This window comes from Protopterus annectens, chromosome 10.part0, assembly GCF_019279795.1.
Source record: "Protopterus annectens isolate FY-2018-M chromosome 10.part0, PAN1.0, whole genome shotgun sequence".
In the NCBI taxonomy this organism is placed as follows: Eukaryota; Metazoa; Chordata; order Ceratodontiformes; family Protopteridae; genus Protopterus; species Protopterus annectens.
The window spans coordinates 1,831,455,759-1,831,479,420 of record NC_056744.1 but is presented as its reverse complement, the minus strand read 5'-3'; the positions used below and the strand labels follow the sequence as shown (position 1 = coordinate 1,831,479,420).

Genomic DNA, 23,662 nt, shown 5'->3' with positions numbered 1-23,662 from the left:
GTTACAATGTAACTTTAAATTACATGATTATGTAAAAGGTGCATGGCTGGCACTTACAATGTAACTTTAAATTACATGATTATGTAAAAGGTGCATGGCTGGCAGTTACAATGTAACTTTAAATTACATGATTATGTAAAAGGTGCATGGCTGGCAGTTACAATGTAACTTTAAATTACATGATTATGTAAAAGGTGCATGGATGGCAGTTACAATGTAACTTTAAATTACATGATTATGTAAAAGGTGCATGGCTGGCAGTTACAATGTAACTTTAAATTACATGATTATGTAAAAGGTGCATGGCTGGCAGTTACAATGTAACTTTAAATTACATGATTATGTAAAAGGTGCATGGATGGCAGTTACAATGTAACTTTAAATTACATGATTATGTAAAAGGTGCATGGATGGCAGTTACAATGTAACTTTAAATTACATGATTATGTAAAAGGTGCATGGCTGGCAGTTACAATGTAACTTTAAATTACATGATTATGTAAAAGGTGCATGGATGGCAGTTACAATGTAACTTTAAATTACATGATTATGTAAAAGGTGCATGGCTGGCAGTTACAATGTAACTTTAAATTACATGATTATGTAAAAGGTGCATGGCTGGCAGTTACAATGTAACTTTAAATTACATGATTATGTAAAAGGTGCATGGCTGGCAGTTACAATGTAACTTTAAATTACATGATTATGTAAAAGGTGCATGGATGGCAGTTACAATGTAACTTTAAATTACATGATTATGTAAAAGGTGCATGGATGGCAGTTACAATGTAACTTTAAATTACATGATTATGTAAAAGGTGCATGGATGGCAGTTACAATGTAACTTTAAATTACATGATTATGTAAAAGGTGCATGGATGGCACTTACAATGTAACTTTAAATTACATGATTATGTAAAAGGTGCATGGATGGCAGTTACAATGTAACTTTAAATTACATGATTATGTAAAAGGTGCATGGCTGGCAGTTACAATGTAACTTTAAATTACATGATTATGTAAAAGGTGCATGGCTGGCAGTTACAATGTAACTTTAAATTACATGATTATGTAAAAGGTGCATGGCTGGCAGTTACAATGTAACTTTAAATTACATGATTATGTAAAAGGTGCATGGCTGGCAGTTACAATGTAACTTTAAATTACATGATTATGTAAAAGGTGCATGGCTGGCAGTTACAATGTAACTTTAAATTACATGATTATGTAAAAGGTGCATGGCTGGCAGTTACAATGTAACTTTAAATTACATGATTATGTAAAGGTGCATGGCTGGCAGTTACAATGTAACTTTAAATTACATGATTATGTAAAAGGTGCATGGATGGCAGTTACAATGTAACTTTAAATTACATGATTATGTAAAAGGTGCATGGATGGCACTTACAATGTAACTTTAAATTACATGATTATGTAAAAGGTGCATGGCTGGCAGTTACAATGTAACTTTAAATTACATGATTATGTAAAAGGTGCATGGCTGGCAGTTACAATGTAACTTTAAATTACATGATTATGTAAAAGGTGCATGGATGGCAGTTACAATGTAACTTTAAATTACATGATTATGTAAAAGGTGCATGGATGGCAGTTACAATGTAACTTTAAATTACATGATTATGTAAAAGGTGCATGGATGGCAGTTACAATGTAACTTTAAATTACATGATTATGTAAAAGGTGCATGGCTGGCAGTTACAATGTAACTTTAAATTACATGATTATGTAAAAGGTGCATGGCTGGCAGTTACAATGTAACTTTAAATTACATGATTATGTAAAAGGTGCATGGCTGGCAGTTACAATGTAACTTTAAATTACATGATTATGTAAAAGGTGCATGGCTGGCAGTTACAATGTAACTTTAAATTACATGATTATGTAAAAGGTGCATGGCTGGCACTTACAATGTAACTTTAAATTACATGATTATGTAAAAGGTGCATGGCTGGCAGTTACAATGTAACTTTAAATTACATGATTATGTAAAAGGTGCATGGCTGGCAGTTACAATGTAACTTTAAATTACATGATTATGTAAAAGGTGCATGGATGGCAGTTACAATGTAACTTTAAATTACATGATTATGTAAAGGTGCATGGATGGCAGTTACAATGTAACTTTAAATTACATGATTATGTAAAAGGTGCATGGCTGGCAGTTACAATGTAACTTTAAATTACATGATTATGTAAAAGGTGCATGGCTGGCAGTTACAATGTAACTTTAAATTACATGATTATGTAAAAGGTGCATGGCTGGCAGTTACAATGTAACTTTAAATTACATGATTATGTAAAAGGTGCATGGATGGCAGTTACAATGTAACTTTAAATTACATGATTATGTAAAAGGTGCATGGATGGCAGTTACAATGTAACTTTAAATTACATGATTATGTAAAAGGTGCATGGATGGCAGTTACAATGTAACTTTAAATTACATGATTATGTAAAAGGTGCATGGATGGCAGTTACAATGTAACTTTAAATTACATGATTATGTAAAAGGTGCATGGATGGCAGTTACAATGTAACTTTAAATTACATGATTATGTAAAAGGTGCATGGCTGGCAGTTACAATGTAACTTTAAATTACATGATTATGTAAAAGGTGCATGGATGGCAGTTACAATGTAACTTTAAATTACATGATTATGTAAAAGGTGCATGGCTGGCACTTACAATGTAACTTTAAATTACATGATTATGTAAAAGGTGCAAGGATGGCAGTTACAATGTAACTTTAAATTACATGATTATGTAAAAGGTGCATGGCTGGCAGTTACAATGTAACTTTAAATTACATGATTATGTAAAAGGTGCATGGATGGCAGTTACAATGTAACTTTAAATTACATGATTATGTAAAAGGTGCATGGCTGGCAGTTACAATGTAACTTTAAATTACATGATTATGTAAAAGGTGCATGGATGGCAGTTACAATGTAACTTTAAATTACATGATTATGTAAAAGGTGCATGGCTGGCAGTTACAATGTAACTTTAAATTACATGATTATGTAAAAGGTGCATGGCTGGCAGTTACAATGTAACTTTAAATTACATGATTATGTAAAAGGTGCATGGATGGCAGTTACAATGTAACTTTAAATTACATGATTATGTAAAAGGTGCATGGCTGGCAGTTACAATGTAACTTTAAATTACATGATTATGTAAAAGGTGCATGGCTGGCACTTACAATGTAACTTTAAATTACATGATTATGTAAAAGGTGCATGGATGGCAGTTACAATGTAACTTTAAATTACATGATTATGTAAAAGGTGCATGGCTGGCAGTTACAATGTAACTTTAAATTACATGATTATGTAAAAGGTGCATGGCTGGCAGTTACAATGTAACTTTAAATTACATGATTATGTAAAAGGTGCATGGCTGGCACTTACAATGTAACTTTAAATTACATGATTATGTAAAAGGTGCATGGCTGGCAGTTACAATGTAACTTTAAATTACATGATTATGTAAAAGGTGCATGGCTGGCAGTTACAATGTAACTTTAAATTACATGATTATGTAAAAGGTGCATGGCTGGCACTTACAATGTAACTTTAAATTACATGATTATGTAAAAGGTGCATGGCTGGCAGTTACAATGTAACTTTAAATTACATGATTATGTAAAAGGTGCATGGCTGGCAGTTACAATGTAACTTTAAATTACATGATTATGTAAAGGTGCATGGCTGGCACTTACAATGTAACTTTAAATTACATGATTATGTAAAAGGTGCATGGCTGGCAGTTACAATGTAACTTTAAATTACATGATTATGTAAAAGGTGCATGGCAGTTACAATGTAACTTTAAATTACATGATTATGTAAAAGGTGCATGGATGGCAGTTACAATGTAACTTTAAATTACATGATTATGTAAAAGGTGCATGGCTGGCAGTTACAATGTAACTTTAAATTACATGATTATGTAAAAGGTGCATGGCTGGCACTTACAATGTAACTTTAAATTACATGATTATGTAAAAGGTGCATGGCTGGCACTTACAATGTAACTTTAAATTACATGATTATGTAAAAGGTGCATGGATGGCAGTTACAATGTAACTTTAAATTACATGATTATGTAAAAGGTGCATGGATGGCAGTTACAATGTAACTTTAAATTACATGATTATGTAAAAGGTGCATGGCTGGCAGTTACAATGTAACTTTAAATTACATGATTATGTAAAAGGTGCATGGCTGGCAGTTACAATGTAACTTTAAATTACATGATTATGTAAAAGGTGCATGGCTGGCACTTACAATGTAACTTTAAATTACATGATTATGTAAAAGGTGCATGGCTGGCACTTACAATGTAACTTTAAATTACATGATTATGTAAAGGTGCATGGCTGGCAGTTACAATGTAACTTTAAATTACATGATTATGTAAAAGGTGCATGGCTGGCACTTACAATGTAACTTTAAATTACATGATTATGTAAAAGGTGCATGGCTGGCACTTACAATGTAACTTTAAATTACATGATTATGTAAAAGGTGCATGGCTGGCAGTTACAATGTAACTTTAAATTACATGATTATGTAAAAGGTGCATGGATGGCAGTTACAATGTAACTTTAAATTACATGATTATGTAAAAGGTGCATGGATGGCAGTTACAATGTAACTTTAAATTACATGATTATGTAAAAGGTGCATGGCTGGCACTTACAATGTAACTTTAAATTACATGATTATGTAAAAGGTGCATGGCTGGCACTTACAATGTAACTTTAAATTACATGATTATGTAAAAGGTGCATGGCTGGCACTTACAATGTAACTTTAAATTACATGATTATGTAAAAGGTGCATGGCTGGCACTTACAATGTAACTTTAAATTACATGATTATGTAAAAGGTGCATGGCTGGCACTTACAATGTAACTTTAAATTACATGATTATGTAAAAGGTGCATGGCTGGCACTTACAATGTAACTTTAAATTACATGATTATGTAAAAGGTGCATGGCTGGCAGTTACAATGTAACTTTAAATTACATGATTATGTAAAAGGTGCATGGCTGGCACTTACAATGTAACTTTAAATTACATGATTATGTAAAAGGTGCATGGATGGCACTTACAATGTAACTTTAAATTACATGATTATGTAAAAGGTGCATGGATGGCAGTTACAATGTAACTTTAAATTACATGATTATGTAAAAGGTGCATGGCTGGCACTTACAATGTAACTTTAAATTACATGATTATGTAAAAGGTGCATGGATGGCAGTTACAATGTAACTTTAAATTACATGATTATGTAAAAGGTGCATGGCTGGCACTTACAATGTAACTTTAAATTACATGATTATGTAAAAGGTGCATGGCTGGCAGTTACAATGTAACTTTAAATTACATGATTATGTAAAAGGTGCATGGCTGGCACTTACAATGTAACTTTAAATTACATGATTATGTAAAAGGTGCATGGCTGGCAGTTACAATGTAACTTTAAATTACATGATTATGTAAAAGGTGCATGGATGGCAGTTACAATGTAACTTTAAATTACATGATTATGTAAAAGGTGCATGGCTGGCACTTACAATGTAACTTTAAATTACATGATTATGTAAAAGGTGCATGGATGGCAGTTACAATGTAACTTTAAATTACATGATTATGTAAAAGGTGCATGGATGGCAGTTACAATGTAACTTTAAATTACATGATTATGTAAAAGGTGCATGGATGGCAGTTACAATGTAACTTTAAATTACATGATTATGTAAAAGGTGCATGGATGGCAGTTACAATGTAACTTTAAATTACATGATTATGTAAAAGGTGCATGGCTGGCAGTTACAATGTAACTTTAAATTACATGATTATGTAAAAGGTGCATGGATGGCAGTTACAATGTAACTTTAAATTACATGATTATGTAAAAGGTGCATGGATGGCAGTTACAATGTAACTTTAAATTACATGATTATGTAAAAGGTGCATGGATGGCAGTTACAATGTAACTTTAAATTACATGATTATGTAAAAGGTGCATGGCTGGCAGTTACAATGTAACTTTAAATTACATGATTATGTAAAAGGTGCATGGCTGGCAGTTACAATGTAACTTTAAATTACATGATTATGTAAAAGGTGCATGGGTGGCAGTTACAATGTAACTTTAAATTACATGATTATGTAAAAGGTGCATGGATGGCAGTTACAATGTAACTTTAAATTACATGATTATGTAAAAGGTGCATGGCTGGCACTTACAATGTAACTTTAAATTACATGATTATGTAAAAGGTGCATGGCTGGCAGTTACAATGTAACTTTAAATTACATGATTATGTAAAAGGTGCATGGCTGGCAGTTACAATGTAACTTTAAATTACATGATTATGTAAAAGGTGCATGGCTGGCAGTTACAATGTAACTTTAAATTACATGATTATGTAAAAGGTGCATGGCTGGCAGTTACAATGTAACTTTAAATTACATGATTATGTAAAAGGTGCATGGCTGGCAGTTACAATGTAACTTTAAATTACATGATTATGTAAAAGGTGCATGGCTGGCAGTTACAATGTAACTTTAAATTACATGATTATGTAAAAGGTGCATGGCTGGCAGTTACAATGTAACTTTAAATTACATGATTATGTAAAAGGTGCATGGCTGGCAGTTACAATGTAACTTTAAATTACATGATTATGTAAAAGGTGCATGGCTGGCAGTTACAATGTAACTTTAAATTACATGATTATGTAAAAGGTGCATGGATGGCAGTTACAATGTAACTTTAAATTACATGATTATGTAAAAGGTGCATGGCTGGCAGTTACAATGTAACTTTAAATTACATGATTATGTAAAAGGTGCATGGATGGCAGTTACAATGTAACTTTAAATTACATGATTATGTAAAAGGTGCATGGCTGGCACTTACAATGTAACTTTAAATTACATGATTATGTAAAAGGTGCATGGATGGCAGTTACAATGTAACTTTAAATTACATGATTATGTAAAAGGTGCATGGCTGGCACTTACAATGTAACTTTAAATTACATGATTATGTAAAAGGTGCATGGCTGGCAGTTACAATGTAACTTTAAATTACATGATTATGTAAAAGGTGCATGGCTGGCAGTTACAATGTAACTTTAAATTACATGATTATGTAAAAGGTGCATGGCTGGCACTTACAATGTAACTTTAAATTACATGATTATGTAAAAGGTGCATGGCTGGCAGTTACAATGTAACTTTAAATTACATGATTATGTAAAAGGTGCATGGCTGGCAGTTACAATGTAACTTTAAATTACATGATTATATAAAAGGTGTATGGATGGCAGTTACAATGTAACTTTAAATTACATGATTATGTAAAAGGTGCATGGCTGGCACTTACAATGTAACTTTAAATTACATGATTATGTAAAAGGTGCATGGCTGGCAGTTACAATGTAACTTTAAATTACATGATTATGTAAAAGGTGCATGGCTGGCAGTTACAATGTAACTTTAAATTACATGATTATGTAAAAGGTGCATGGCTGGCAGTTACAATGTAACTTTAAATTACATGATTATGTAAAAGGTGCATGGCTGGCAGTTACAATGTAACTTTAAATTACATGATTATGTAAAAGGTGCATGGCTGGCAGTTACAATGTAACTTTAAATTACATGATTATGTAAAAGGTGCATGGCTGGCAGTTACAATGTAACTTTAAATTACATGATTATGTAAAAGGTGCATGGCTGGCAGTTACAATGTAACTTTAAATTACATGATTATGTAAAAGGTGCATGGCTGGCAGTTACAATGTAACTTTAAATTACATGATTATGTAAAAGGTGCATGGCTGGCAGTTACAATGTAACTTTAAATTACATGATTATGTAAAAGGTGCATGGCTGGCAGTTACAATGTAACTTTAAATTACATGATTATGTAAAAGGTGCATGGCTGGCAGTTACAATGTAACTTTAAATTACATGATTATGTAAAAGGTGCATGGCTGGCAGTTACAATGTAACTTTAAATTACATGATTATGTAAAAGGTGCATGGCTGGCAGTTACAATGTAACTTTAAATTACATGATTATGTAAAAGGTGCATGGCTGGCAGTTACAATGTAACTTTAAATTACATGATTATGTAAAAGGTGCATGGCTGGCAGTTACAATGTAACTTTAAATTACATGATTATGTAAAAGGTGCATGGCTGGCAGTTACAATGTAACTTTAAATTACATGATTATGTAAAAGGTGCATGGCTGGCAGTTACAATGTAACTTTAAATTACATGATTATGTAAAAGGTGCATGGCTGGCAGTTACAATGTAACTTTAAATTACATGATTATGTAAAAGGTGCATGGCTGGCAGTTACAATGTAACTTTAAATTACATGATTATGTAAAAGGTGCATGGATGGCTGGCAGCTACAATGTAACTTTAAATTACATGATTATGTAAAAGGTGCATGGCTGGCAGTTACAATGTAACTTTAAATTACATGATTATGTAAAAGGTGCATGGCTGGCAGTTACAATGTAACTTTAAATTACATGATTATGTAAAAGGTGCATGGCTGGCAGTTACAATGTAACTTTAAATTACATGATTATGTAAAAGGTGCATGGCTGGCAGTTACAATGTAACTTTAAATTACATGATTATGTAAAGGTGCATGGCTGGCAGTTACAATGTAACTTTAAATTACATGATTATGTAAAAGGTGCATGGCTGGCAGTTACAATGTAACTTTAAATTACATGATTATGTAAAAGGTGCATGGCTGGCAGTTACAATGTAACTTTAAATTACATGATTATGTAAAAGGTGCATGGCTGGCAGTTACAATGTAACTTTAAATTACATGATTATGTAAAAGGTGCATGGCTGGCAGTTACAATGTAACTTTAAATTACATGATTATGTAAAAGGTGCATGGCTGGCAGTTACAATGTAACTTTAAATTACATGATTATGTAAAAGGTGCATGGCTGGCAGTTACAATGTAACTTTAAATTACATGATTATGTAAAAGGTGCATGGCTGGCAGTTACAATGTAACTTTAAATTACATGATTATGTAAAAGGTGCATGGCTGGCAGTTACAATGTAACTTTAAATTACATGATTATGTAAAAGGTGCATGGCTGGCAGTTACAATGTAACTTTAAATTACATGATTATGTAAAAGGTGCATGGCTGGCACTTACAATGTAACTTTAAATTACATGATTATGTAAAAGGTGCATGGCTGGCAGTTACAATGTAACTTTAAATTACATGATTATGTAAAAGGTGCATGGCTGGCAGTTACAATGTAACTTTAAATTACATGATTATGTAAAAGGTGCATGGCTGGCAGTTACAATGTAACTTTAAATTACATGATTATGTAAAAGGTGCATGGCTGGCAGTTACAATGTAACTTTAAATTACATGATTATGTAAAAGGTGCATGGCTGGCAGTTACAATGTAACTTTAAATTACATGATTATGTAAAAGGTGCATGGCTGGCAGTTACAATGTAACTTTAAATTACATGATTATGTAAAGGTGCATGGCTGGCAGTTACAATGTAACTTTAAATTACATGATTATGTAAAAGGTGCATGGCTGGCACTTACAATGTAACTTTAAATTACATGATTATGTAAAAGGTGCATGGCTGGCACTTACAATGTAACTTTAAATTACATGATTATGTAAAAGGTGCATGGCTGGCAGTTACAATGTAACTTTAAATTACATGATTATGTAAAAGGTGCATGGCTGGCACTTACAATGTAACTTTAAATTACATGATTATGTAAAAGGTGCATGGCTGGCAGTTACAATGTAACTTTAAATTACATGATTATGTAAAAGGTGCATGGCTGGCAGTTACAATGTAACTTTAAATTACATGATTATGTAAAAGGTGCATGGCTGGCAGTTACAATGTAACTTTAAATTACATGATTATGTAAAAGGTGCATGGCTGGCAGTTACAATGTAACTTTAAATTACATGATTATGTAAAAGGTGCATGGCTGGCAGTTACAATGTAACTTTAAATTACATGATTATGTAAAAGGTGCATGGCTGGCAGTTACAATGTAACTTTAAATTACATGATTATGTAAAAGGTGCATGGCTGTCAGTTACAATGTAACTTTAAATTACATGATTATGTAAAAGGTGCATGGCTGGCAGTTACAATGTAACTTTAAATTACATGATTATGTAAAAGGTGCATGGCTGGCAGTTACAATGTAACTTTAAATTACATGATTATGTAAAAGGTGCATGGCTGGCAGTTACAATGTAACTTTAAATTACATGATTATGTAAAAGGTGCATGGCTGGCAGTTACAATGTAACTTTAAATTACATGATTATGTAAAAGGTGCATGGCTGGCAGTTACAATGTAACTTTAAATTACATGATTATGTAAAAGGTGCATGGCTGGCAGTTACAATGTAACTTTAAATTACATGATTATGTAAAAGGTGCATGGATGGCAGTTACAATGTAACTTTAAATTACATGATTATGTAAAAGGTGCATGGCTGGCAGTTACAATGTAACTTTAAATTACATGATTATGTAAAAGGTGCATGGATGGCAGTTACAATGTAACTTTAAATTACATGATTATGTAAAAGGTGCATGGCTGGCAGTTACAATGTAACTTTAAATTACATGATTATGTAAAAGGTGCATGGCTGGCAGTTACAATGTAACTTTAAATTACATGATTATGTAAAAGGTGCATGGCTGGCAGTTACAATGTAACTTTAAATTACATGATTATGTAAAAGGTGCATGGCTGGCAGTTACAATGTAACTTTAAATTACATGATTATGTAAAAGGTGCATGGCTGGCACTTACAATGTAACTTTAAATTACATGATTATGTAAAAGGTGCATGGATGGCAGTTACAATGTAACTTTAAATTACATGATTATGTAAAAGGTGCATGGCTGGCACTTACAATGTAACTTTAAATTACATGATTATGTAAAAGGTGCATGGCTGGCAGTTACAATGTAACTTTAAATTACATGATTATGTAAAAGGTGCATGGCTGGCAGTTACAATGTAACTTTAAATTACATGATTATGTAAAAGGTGCATGGATGGCAGTTACAATGTAACTTTAAATTACATGATTATGTAAAAGGTGCATGGATGGCAGTTACAATGTAACTTTAAATTACATGATTATGTAAAAGGTGCATGGATGGCAGTTACAATGTAACTTTAAATTACATGATTATGTAAAAGGTGCATGGCTGGCAGTTACAATGTAACTTTAAATTACATGATTATGTAAAAGGTGCATGGGTGGCAGTTACAATGTAACTTTAAATTACATGATTATGTAAAAGGTGCATGGATGGCAGTTACAATGTAACTTTAAATTACATGATTATGTAAAAGGTGCATGGCTGGCAGTTACAATGTAACTTTAAATTACATGATTATGTAAAAGGTGCATGGCTGGCAGTTACAATGTAACTTTAAATTACATGATTATGTAAAAGGTGCATGGCTGGCAGTTACAATGTAACTTTAAATTACATGATTATGTAAAAGGTGCATGGCTGGCAGTTACAATGTAACTTTAAATTACATGATTATGTAAAAGGTGCATGGCTGGCAGTTACAATGTAACTTTAAATTACATGATTATGTAAAAGGTGCATGGCTGGCAGTTACAATGTAACTTTAAATTACATGATTATGTAAAAGGTGCATGGCTGGCAGTTACAATGTAACTTTAAATTACATGATTATGTAAAAGGTGCATGGCTGGCAGTTACAATGTAACTTTAAATTACATGATTATGTAAAAGGTGCATGGCTGGCAGTTACAATGTAACTTTAAATTACATGATTATGTAAAAGGTGCATGGCTGGCAGTTACAATGTAACTTTAAATTACATGATTATGTAAAAGGTGCATGGCTGGCAGTTACAATGTAACTTTAAATTACATGATTATGTAAAAGGTGCATGGCTGGCAGTTACAATGTAACTTTAAATTACATGATTATGTAAAAGGTGCATGGCTGGCAGTTACAATGTAACTTTAAATTACATGATTATGTAAAAGGTGCATGGCTGGCAGTTACAATGTAACTTTAAATTACATGATTATGTAAAGGTGCATGGCTGGCAGTTACAATGTAACTTTAAATTACATGATTATGTAAAAGGTGCATGGCTGGCAGTTACAATGTAACTTTAAATTACATGATTATGTAAAAGGTGCATGGATGGCAGTTACAATGTAACTTTAAATTACATGATTATGTAAAAGGTGCATGGCTGGCAGTTACAATGTAACTTTAAATTACATGATTATGTAAAAGGTGCATGGCTGGCACTTACAATGTAACTTTAAATTACATGATTATGTAAAGGTGCATGGCTGGCAGTTACAATGTAACTTTAAATTACATGATTATGTAAAAGGTGCATGGATGGCAGTTACAATGTAACTTTAAATTACATGATTATGTAAAAGGTGCATGGATGGCAGTTACAATGTAACTTTAAATTACATGATTATGTAAAAGGTGCATGGCTGGCAGTTACAATGTAACTTTAAATTACATGATTATGTAAAAGGTGCATGGCTGGCAGTTACAATGTAACTTTAAATTACATGATTATGTAAAAGGTGCATGGCTGGCAGTTAGAATGTAACTTTAAATTACATGATTATGTAAAAGGTGCATGGCTGGCAGTTAGAATGTAACTTTAAATTACATGATTATGTAAAAGGTGCATGGCTGGCACTTACAATGTAACTTTAAATTACATGATTATGTAAAAGGTGCATGGCTGGCACTTACAATGTAACTTTAAATTACATGATTATGTAAAAGGTGCATGGATGGCAGTTACAATGTAACTTTAAATTACATGATTATGTAAAAGGTGCATGGCTGGCAGTTACAATGTAACTTTAAATTACATGATTATGTAAAAGGTGCATGGCTGGCACTTACAATGTAACTTTAAATTACATGATTATGTAAAAGGTGCATGGCTGGCAGTTACAATGTAACTTTAAATTACATGATTATGTAAAAGGTGCATGGCTGGCACTTACAATGTAACTTTAAATTACATGATTATGTAAAAGGTGCATGGATGGCAGTTACAATGTAACTTTAAATTACATGATTATGTAAAAGGTGCATGGCTGGCAGTTACAATGTAACTTTAAATTACATGATTATGTAAAAGGTGCATGGCTGGCAGTTACAATGTAACTTTAAATTACATGATTATGTAAAAGGTGCATGGCTGGCAGTTACAATGTAACTTTAAATTACGTGATTATGTAAAAGGTGCATGGGTGGCAGTTACAATGTAACTTTAAATTACATGGTTATGTAAAAGGTGCATGGATGGCACTTACAATGTAACTTTAAATTACATGATTATGTAAAAGGTGCATGGGTGGCAGTTACAATGTAACTTTAAATTACATGATTATGTAAAAGGTGCATGGATGGCAGTTACAATGTAACTTTAAATTACATGATTATGTAAAAGGTGCATGGCTGGCACTTACAATGTAACTTTAAATTACATGATTATGTAAAAGGTGCATGGATGGCAGTTACAATGTAACTTTAAATTACATGATTATGTAAAAGGTGCATGGCTGGCAGTTACAATGTAACTTTAAATTACATGATTATGTAAAAGGTGCATGGCTGGCACTTACAATGTAACTTTAAATTACATGATTATGTAAAAGGTGCATGGATGGCACTTACAATGTAACTTTAAATTACATGATTATGTAAAAGGTGTATGGATGGCAGTTACAATGTAACTTTAAATTACATGATTATGTAAAAGGTGCATGGCTGGCAGTTACAATGTAACTTTAAATTACATGATTATGTAAAAGGTGCATGGATGGCAGTTACAATGTAACTTTAAATTACATGATTATGTAAAAGGTGCATGGCTGGCACTTACAATGTAACTTTAAATTGCATGATTATGTAAAAGGTGCATGGATGGCAGTTACAATGTAACTTTAAATTGCATGATTATGTAAAAGGTGCATGGATGGCAGTTACAATGTAACTTTAAATTGCATGATTATGTAAAAGGTGCATGGATGGCAGTTACAATGTAACTTTAAATTACATGATTATGTAAAAGGTGCATGGATGGCAGTTACAATGTAACTTTAAATTACATGATTATGTAAAAGGTGCATGGATGGCAGTTACAATGTAACTTTAAATTACATGATTATGTAAAAGGTGCATGGATGGCAGTTACAATGTAACTCTAAATTACATGATTATGTAAAAGGTGCATGGATGGCAGTTACAATGTAACTTTAAATTACATGATTATGTAAAAGGTGCATGGCTGGCAGTTACAATGTAACTTTAAATTACATGATTATGTAAATGGTGTATGGCTGGCACTTACAATGTAACTTTAAATTACATGATTATGTAAAAGGTGCATGGGTGGCAGTTACAATGTAACTTTAAATTACATGATTATGTAAAAGGTGTATGGCTGGCAGTTACAATGTAACTTTAAATTACATGATTATGTAAAAGGTGCATGGCTGGCAGTTACAATGTAACTTTAAATTACATGATTATGTAAAAGGTGCATGGCTGGCAGTTACAATGTAACTTTAAATTACATGATTATGTAAAAGGTGCATGGCTGGCAGTTACAATGTAACTTTAAATTACATGATTATGTAAAAGGTGCATGGCTGGCAGTTACAATGTAACTTTAAATTACATGATTATGTAAAAGGTGCATGGCTGGCAGTTACAATGTAACTTTAAATTACATGATTATGTAAAAGGTGCATGGCTGGCACTTACAATGTAACTTTAAATTACATGATTATGTAAAAGGTGCATGGGTGGCAGTTACAATGTAACTTTAAATTACATGATTATGTAAAAGGTGCATGGCTGGCAGTTACAATGTAACTTTAAATTACATGATTATGTAAAAGGTGCATTGCTGGCACTTACAATGTAACTTTAAATTACATGATTATGTAAAAGGTGCATGGATGGCAGTTACAATGTAACTTTAAATTACATGATTATGTAAAAGGTGCATGGCTGGCACTTACAATGTAACTTTAAATTACATGATTATGTAAAAGGTGCATGGATGGCAGTTACAATGTAACTTTAAATTACATGATTATGTAAAAGGTGCATGGGTGGCACTTACAATGTAACTTTAAATTACATGATTATGTAAATGGTGCATGGCTGGCAGTTACAATGTAACTTTAAATTACATGATTATGTAAAAGGTGCATGGCTGGCACTTACAATGTAACTTTAAATTACATGATTATGTAAAAGGTGCATGGCTGGCACTTACAATGTAACTTTAAATTACATGATTATGTAAAAGGTGCATGGCTGGCAGTTACAATGTAACTTTAAATTACGTGATTATGTAAAAGGTGCATGGCTGGCACTTACAATGTAACTTTAAATTACATGATTATGTAAAAGGTGCATGGATGGCAGTTACAATGTAACTTTAAATTACATGATTATGTAAAAGGTGCATGGCTGGCAGTTACAATGTAACTTTAAATTACATGATTATGTAAAAGGTGCATGGCTGGCACTTACAATGTAACTTTAAATTACATGATTATGTAAAAGGTGCATGGCTGGCAGTTACAATGTAACTTTAAATTACATGATTATGTAAAAGGTGCATGGCTGGCACTTACAATGTAACTTTAAATTACATGATTATGTAAAAGGTGCATGGATGGCACTTACAATGTAACTTTAAATTACATGATTATGTAAAAGGTGCATGGCTGGCAGTTACAATGTAACTTTAAATTACATGATTATGTAAAAGGTGTATGGATGGCAGTTACAATGTAACTTTAAATTACATGATTATGTAAAAGGTGCATGGATGGCACTTACAATGTAACTTTAAATTACATGATTATGTAAAAGGTGCATGGATGGCAGTTACAATGTAACTTTAAATTACATGATTATGTAAAAGGTGCATGGCTGGCAGTTACAATGTAACTTTAAATTACATGATTATGTAAAAGGTGCATGGATGGCAGTTACAATGTAACTTTAAATTACATGATTATGTAAAAGGTGCATGGCTGGCACTTACAATGTAACTTTAAATTACATGATTATGTAAAAAGTGCATGGATGGCAGTTACAATGTAACTTTAAATTACATGATTATGTAAAAGGTGTATGGCTGGCACTTACAATGTAACTTTAAATTACATGATTATGTAAAAGGTGCATGGATGGCAGTTACAATGTAACTTTAAATTACATGATTATGTAAAAGGTGCATGGCTGGCACTTACAATGTAACTTTAAATTACATGATTATGTAAAAGGTGCATGGATGGCAGTTACAATGTAACTTTAAATTACATGATTATGTAAAAGGTGCATGGCTGGCACTTACAATGTAACTTTAAATTACATGATTATGTAAAAGGTGCATGGATGGCAGTTACAATGTAACTTTAAATTACATGATTATGTAAAGGTGCATGGATGGCAGTTACAATGTAACTTTAAATTACATGATTATGTAAAAGGTGCATGGCTGGCACTTACAATGTAACTTTAAATTACATGATTATGTAAAAGGTGCATGGCTGGCACTTACAATGTAACTTTAAATTACATGATTATGTAAAAGGTGCATGGATGGCAGTTACAATGTAACTTTAAATTACATGATTATGTAAAAGGTGCATGGCTGGCAGTTACAATGTAACTTTAAATTACATGATTATGTAAAAGGTGCATGGCTGGCACTTACAATGTAACTTTAAATTACATGATTATGTAAAAGGTGCATGGCTGGCACTTACAATGTAACTTTAAATTACATGATTATGTAAAAGGTGCATGGCTGGCACTTACAATGTAACTTTAAATTACATGATTATGTAAAAGGTGCATGGATGGCAGTTACAATGTAACTTTAAATTACATGATTATGTAAAAGGTGCATGGCTGGCAGTTACAATGTAACTTTAAATTACATGATTATGTAAAAGGTGCATGGCTGGCAGTTACAATGTAACTTTAAATTACATGATTATGTAAAAGGTGCATGGCTGGCACTTACAATGTAACTTTAAATTACATGATTATGTAAAAGGTGCATGGCTGGCAGTTACAATGTAACTTTAAATTACATGATTATGTAAAAGGTGCATGGATGGCACTTACAATGTAACTTTAAATTACATGATTATGTAAAAGGTGCATGGGTGGCACTTACAATGTAACTTTAAATTACATGATTATGTAAAAGGTGTATGGCTGGCACTTACAATGTAACTTTAAATTACATGATTATGTAAAAGGTGCATGGATGGCACTTACAATGTAACTTTAAATTACATGATTATGTAAAAGGTGCATGGCTGGCAGTTACAATGTAACTTTAAATTACATGATTATGTAAAAGGTGCATTGCTGGCACTTACAATGTAACTTTAAATTACATGATTATGTAAAAGGTGCATGGCTGGCAGTTACAATGTAACTTTAAATTACATGATTATGTAAAAGGTGCATGGATGGCAGTTACAATGTAACTTTAAATTACATTTTGCAGTGACTGCCCCTATTGGAAGCTGAGGGTGTAACCTGCTATATGTGATCCTGTCCCTGTTTTGTATGCCCTGTTCCTGAACATACGTCCAGGAAACCAGAAATGAAAACAGTGCTGAGGCTCAGAAATGTAGCATGAGGAACCTTGTGTCTTGCCAGTAAAAACTCAGTTTTATTTAAAGTCGCTGCAGTCATGAACACAAATTCTGACCTTGAAATGTGCTGTTGCATTAGCAGGTAAGATGAACTCCATTCTCAATTACTATTACTTAAATGTTAGCATGCAGCGAATACTTTTTTGTGCCGCACAAAGTACCACCAGAAAATAGTGACATGCAAAAATGCACAATCATGCAAACACAGGACTTACAACACCATTATATTCTCACCTGCGGCATCAGTCAGCTGCCTTTCCTTGTAGAGGTCAGTAAGAAACAAGCTGTCAATGAGGGTCGATTTACCTAGTCCTGACTCTCCTGTAATGAAGATGAAGTGAAAGAAACAATCATCGAGTTTCCATCAAGGTTTACATGTTAAGGCCTGTGAAACAGTTGTTGCAGGAGTTTATTACTTACTTACTCCAACAAACAGCTGCAGCTACTGCTGTCATTTCTCTCAACTCCTTTGCTCAAGAATTCTGGACAAAAGCCAGAAATAATGGGGAGGCTCAGTCCCGAACTCATGGACTACGTTTAAATATTAAAATAATTCACACGAAAAGTTGATAGAAATCAGGTTTTACATTAACATGCATTTTCTGAACAAAAAGAAGCATGTGAACCAGTAATGTCTGGTATCAGTGACTGTAATCCTCAGTCATTTATCACAAAATAAAACCTTTTATGAGGAACAAGGCAAAATATGATGGAAAAAACAGGGAACCTGGAACATTCTACAAAATTCTGGACAGCTGAGTGGTTAGGGATGTCGCCTTTGGAAGAGGCAAAAACCTGGACACCCGCCCTTTGCTCCACTCATTTAATAAGTAGACATGCATCACTTCGCTATCAAAGTTAATATCGCACATTTTAAAATATATTTGTAATATTACGCTGACAGCTGGTATGTTTGTTGAAACTATTACACTAGATAAGCGTGGGGGGGTCTAAAATTCCTACTTAGGAACTGAAGACATGAAGAACAATGTGTAATATTTGTACACTGTGTCGTGCAGTGTGACATTTACAATTTTAAGGAATCCAGATTTTATGATTATCTACAATATTTTTAATACTGAGGATAAAAAGCATATGCAATTTTTTCACAGAGAATATAACATTTAACTGGAAAACAAATCCATTATTTCTCTTAAAAAAGAATTAGCAAATGTTTGTGTAAAATCATCTTCTTTTGATAAGTCCTAATTTTCAACTAATAGTCACATTTCATATCACCCAGGATCTCAATTAATGGAAATAAAAGACTATTCTGACAAAATAATTTAAATGCAATAGGAAATCAAAGTGAAACAGGAACATTTGAGGAATTATACTTCAGAAATATGATAGTTCTCAGAATAACTCAAAATACATGACAAGTACTCATGAAAGCTGAATTTCCTGACTAAGACCATGATTTCCAGGCTGTCAGGAAAGTTTAGTGACAGATGGCAACCCTGTGAGTGATATGACTGCTGTTACTGTTTTCCTGCATTCCTGCCCGGAACATAGCAGCTTGACATAAACAAGGATGTTCTGTGTGATGAGATGAAGTCTGGACTGTTGCTCACTACTGCCACCTGTGGTATAATCAAGGAATAGCCAGAATCACGTAAAGCTCCTTTACTTATTTTACAGGTGAGTGAATTGGATCACATGGGCACTTTCCCACTTTGTCAGTCAAGAATATTATAAACTAGAAACGTAAATATAATAAAGAGAAAATTAAATAGAAAACAGCATTAGGTCAGACTTAACAAGACACACAGTAATGTAAGGTTTATAACACTGCATACACCTGATCAAATTATTTTAAATCTTCTAGTAAATATGTCTATACATTTTGTTACATCTATATTATATGTCATTATTCTGCATAATTTAGTTATACCTTTAATCTTACTTTACTGTTGTTAATTTGGTAATAACCCAGACCAAGCCTGCAAATGGTGAAATTCGATCAGTGTTGTACCCTAGTAAACAAAAAATAAGTAAATAAATATTTATTTTTTTATTTTACATTTGTTGACCGGGCTAGTCTAACTTGATATATGTCCATTTTCAGTAGAGGCCTGGGGAGATAAGCTCCGAGGAACAAGATACAATCACTTATACAAAATATTAATTTGTATGTTGAACATAGCAGGTACAGAACAGGGAATAATCACAGAGGTCGTTTGTTCATAGCATAGTGCTAAATATACAGATACAATTAGTACAATACAAATGTAGTTGCAATACCACATGTAAAAAGATAGCAGCTGAGTTACACAATATATTAGTAAACAAGTTGACATAAAGAAAAAAAGTAGGAGCTGTAATGTACAGTATAAGAGTAAAACTAGTCCCCTTAATGAAATTATGAGGATGTGAGTGAAAATATCTAGAAAGGTCTAGGTCAGTTGTTTCTAAGAAAAGGAACAAGACTACTGAGAAGGGGAGGGGAGGGAGATCCAAGTAAGAGTGCTAGTAGATCAGTAACAAGACTACTGAGAAGGGGAGGGTAGGTAGATCCAAGTAAGAGAGCTAGTAGATCAGTAACAAGACTACTGAGAAGGGGAGGGGAGGTAGATCCAAGTAAGAGCGCTAGTAGATCAGTAACAAGACTACTGAGAAGGGGAGGGGAGGTAGATCCAAGTAAGAGAGCTAGTAGATCAGTAACAAGACTACTGAGAAGGGGAGGGGAGGTAGATCCAAGTAAGAGAGCTAGTAGATCAGTAACAAGACTACTGAGAAGGGAGGGAGGTAGATCCAAGTAAGAGAGCTAGTAGATCAGTAACAAGACTACTGAGAAGGGGAGGGGAGGTAGATCCAAGTAAGAGAGCTAGTAGATCAGTAACAAGACCACTGAGAAGGGGAGGGGAGGGGAGGTAGATCCAAGTAAGAGAGCTAGTTGATCAGTCAGGTTTAGTACAGGGGCACAACCAGTGTTTTCTGAGGAAATGTTTCAGTTTGTTTTTAAACAGTGATATAGAGGGGAACAGAGGAATGTTCGCTAGTAAGAAGGTTCCAGGATTTTCCAACAGTATTTGAGAAAAGAGAGTACTGCAGTGATGGTGCTGCGGTAGCGTTGTCGCCTCACAGTAAGACGTTGTCCTGTTCGATTCTCAGCTAGGGCGTCTTCTGTGTGGAGGCATGCGTGAATGGGCATACCTTCGTTGAAGGTTGTGCATCAGGGCTGGCAACTTGGCACGTAAAAAATCTACTGCCAATCATTAGCGGACCAGAGTTCCACTGTGGTGACCCCTAACTGGGAAAAGCCAAAAGACACAACATTAGAGAAAAGAGAGTCTCCATCCCTCTTGTTTGATTTACAAATATTTACAAGAAGTCTATGTGATGAACATCAGGTCTTTAGATTGTTGTATGGGATAATGAGGGTAGATAGTATAGGGGTATTGGTAGGATGGTAAAGGGTTTTGTGGGCAGTGGTAAGTTGGTGGAATTTAAGCTGATTTTGTAATTCAAGCCATTCTAATTGCTTCAAGTTAATACAGTGGTGGGTTCTGAAAGGGTTACCTGTAGCAAATCTGGCTATGTTATTGTAGGAGTTTTCCATTTTATTAAGGTTGTTTTTAGAGAGATTAGTGTATATGGGTGAGGCATAGAGGAGAGTAGGAATTAGATGGGTGTGAGCAATAGTTATTCTAGCTGCAGGAGAGAGGAAGGGTTTGATCCTGTAGAGAGAGCCCAGTTTTCTATTAACAGATTTTAAGGTATTATTAATATGGGTGTCAAAGTTAAGGTTGTTATCTATGGTGATACCAAGTAGTTTGGTAGCTGGGTCTGGGGATATAGGAGTACTGTTATTGGATGTTACTGTGAAGTCTATGGGGGGGACTTACAAGTAGGAGTGAAAGGAGGAGTTTAGTTTTTTTCGGGTTTAGAAGGAGACAGCGTCGAGTAAACCATAGTTCAACTGTGTTAAAGACCTTTTGGGTTCGGGAGTGAGGTTCAAATATTGATGCGGCTGAGCGTATAAGTGTCGAATCATCTGCATATTGTATGCATGTAGCTTGGGGGATTGCTAGGTGAAGGTCATTGATAAATATAGAAAATAGGAGAGGTCCTAATATGGACCCTTGAGGGACCCCTATATTAACGGGCAGGGATATATCCTTCACTAATGGTTCTATTGATAAGAATGGAAATGGGGTAGGCAATAGATTTGCCTGTCTTTTGTAGACAGTCAGCGGGTAGTTGGTCTGCTGAAGGAGTGCACGGTTTTAGTTTTAGGAGAATGGTAAGAATATATGTAGTTGGGACTGGTTGGAGGAGAAATGGAAGGGGTGGGTTAGTGATAGAGTTGGATATAGGTACGTCCTGAGTGGATAACTGACTGGTAAGGGTTTGAATGGCCTCAGTGAAAAAGGTATTAAAGGCATCAGCACTCTGCTTGGGATTCTCTTGGTCTATGCCTTGTGGGTGTGGTGTGATGGATTGACCTGGGTGTAATAATTGATTAATACTCGCCCAGAACTTTTGTGGTTTATTATAGTGAGTTTGCTGGAATTGTAGGCAGTAGTTTCTTTTGTCAGACAGTACAGCTTTTTTAGTTTCGTTTCTTAGTTGCCTGAAATTTTGTTGATCTACTGGGTTTTTAGTTAAGCGAGATTTATTCCAGTATTTATTTCTGAGTTTGATTTTTTTGCCCGGTTTCTTTTGAAAGCCATGGGGTAGATTTAGTTCTCATTCTAATAGAGCTGGTTGGGGCATGGTGGTCTAGTATGGTTAGGAATTTAGAATTAAAGTAATTAACCGCTTCCTCCAGTGTGAGGTATTTTAAGGGAGACCAGTTACATGCTCTTAGTTCTGTCTGGAAGAGATCGGGGTTGAAGTTTTTCTTGGTTCTAATTAACCTAGATATGGTTGGGTTAGGTAGATTGGTTTTAAGCCTGATGGTGTAGGTTAGTGAGTGGTCACTTACATCATCAGGGAGGGTTCTAGATTCATATGTCTGGGGATGATTATTTATGAGAATCCAATCTAAGGTACTTTATTTCTTATTAGGCTTGTTTATCCTGGTAGGGGAGGTAATGGTTTGAGAAAAACCAAAAAGGTTAATATGGCTGGTAGGGTGGCTACTGCTACAACACTTCCAATCGATGTTAAAAATCACCCAGGATTATGGTTTCTTGGGGTAAATTTTGGGATAACCAACAAAGGATATTTTCTATGGTGGCAATGTTATTACCAGGAGGAAGATAGATACAGATGATATAGATGGATTTGAATGTGTTAAGTTGAAGCTTGGTAATAAGAATTTCAGCGTTGGAGTCTTGAGGTGGTTTATAGTCAGAGGTAGTAATCTGTAGCCCAGATTTAAAAAGGATAGCTACACCACCACCCTTTTTGGTTGTACAGTCAAGTCGCAAAATATTATAATTGGGTGGGATGACTTCATTGTCTTTAGTTACAGGTTTTAACCAAGTTTCTGTTAAACAAAGAATGTCAAAGGAGTAGACTTCCAAGAGAGCATGGAGTTGTGCAACTTTGTTATTAATGCTACGTATGTTGAGGTGTAACTTTGTTATTAATGCTACGTATGTTGAGGTGTAATTTTGTTATTAATGCTACGTATGTTGAGGTGTAACTTTGTTATTAATGCTACGTATGTTGAGGTGTAACTTTGTTATTAATGCTACGTATGTTGAGGTGTAACTTTGTTATTAATGCTACGTATGTTGAGGTGTAACTTTGTTATTAATGCTACGTATGTTGAGGTGTAACTTTGTTATTAATGCTACGTATGTTGAGGTGTAACTTTGTTATTAATGCTACGTATGTTGAGGTGTAACTTTGTTA

At 33.7% G+C, this 23,662-nt stretch overlaps 1 protein-coding gene across 1 annotated transcript in view; it reads right to left on the bottom strand.

The window, feature by feature from the left end:
- The window catches only part of LOC122814076 (septin-4-like), a 235,701-nt gene that overhangs the window by 130,517 nt on the left and 81,522 nt on the right, over positions 1 to 23,662 (bottom strand). Inside the window, exon 3 of the mRNA XM_044086688.1 lies at positions 18,089 to 18,175. Coding sequence (XP_043942623.1) covers positions 18,089 to 18,175 — 87 coding nt within the window. The remainder of the gene's footprint in view (positions 1 to 18,088; positions 18,176 to 23,662) is intronic.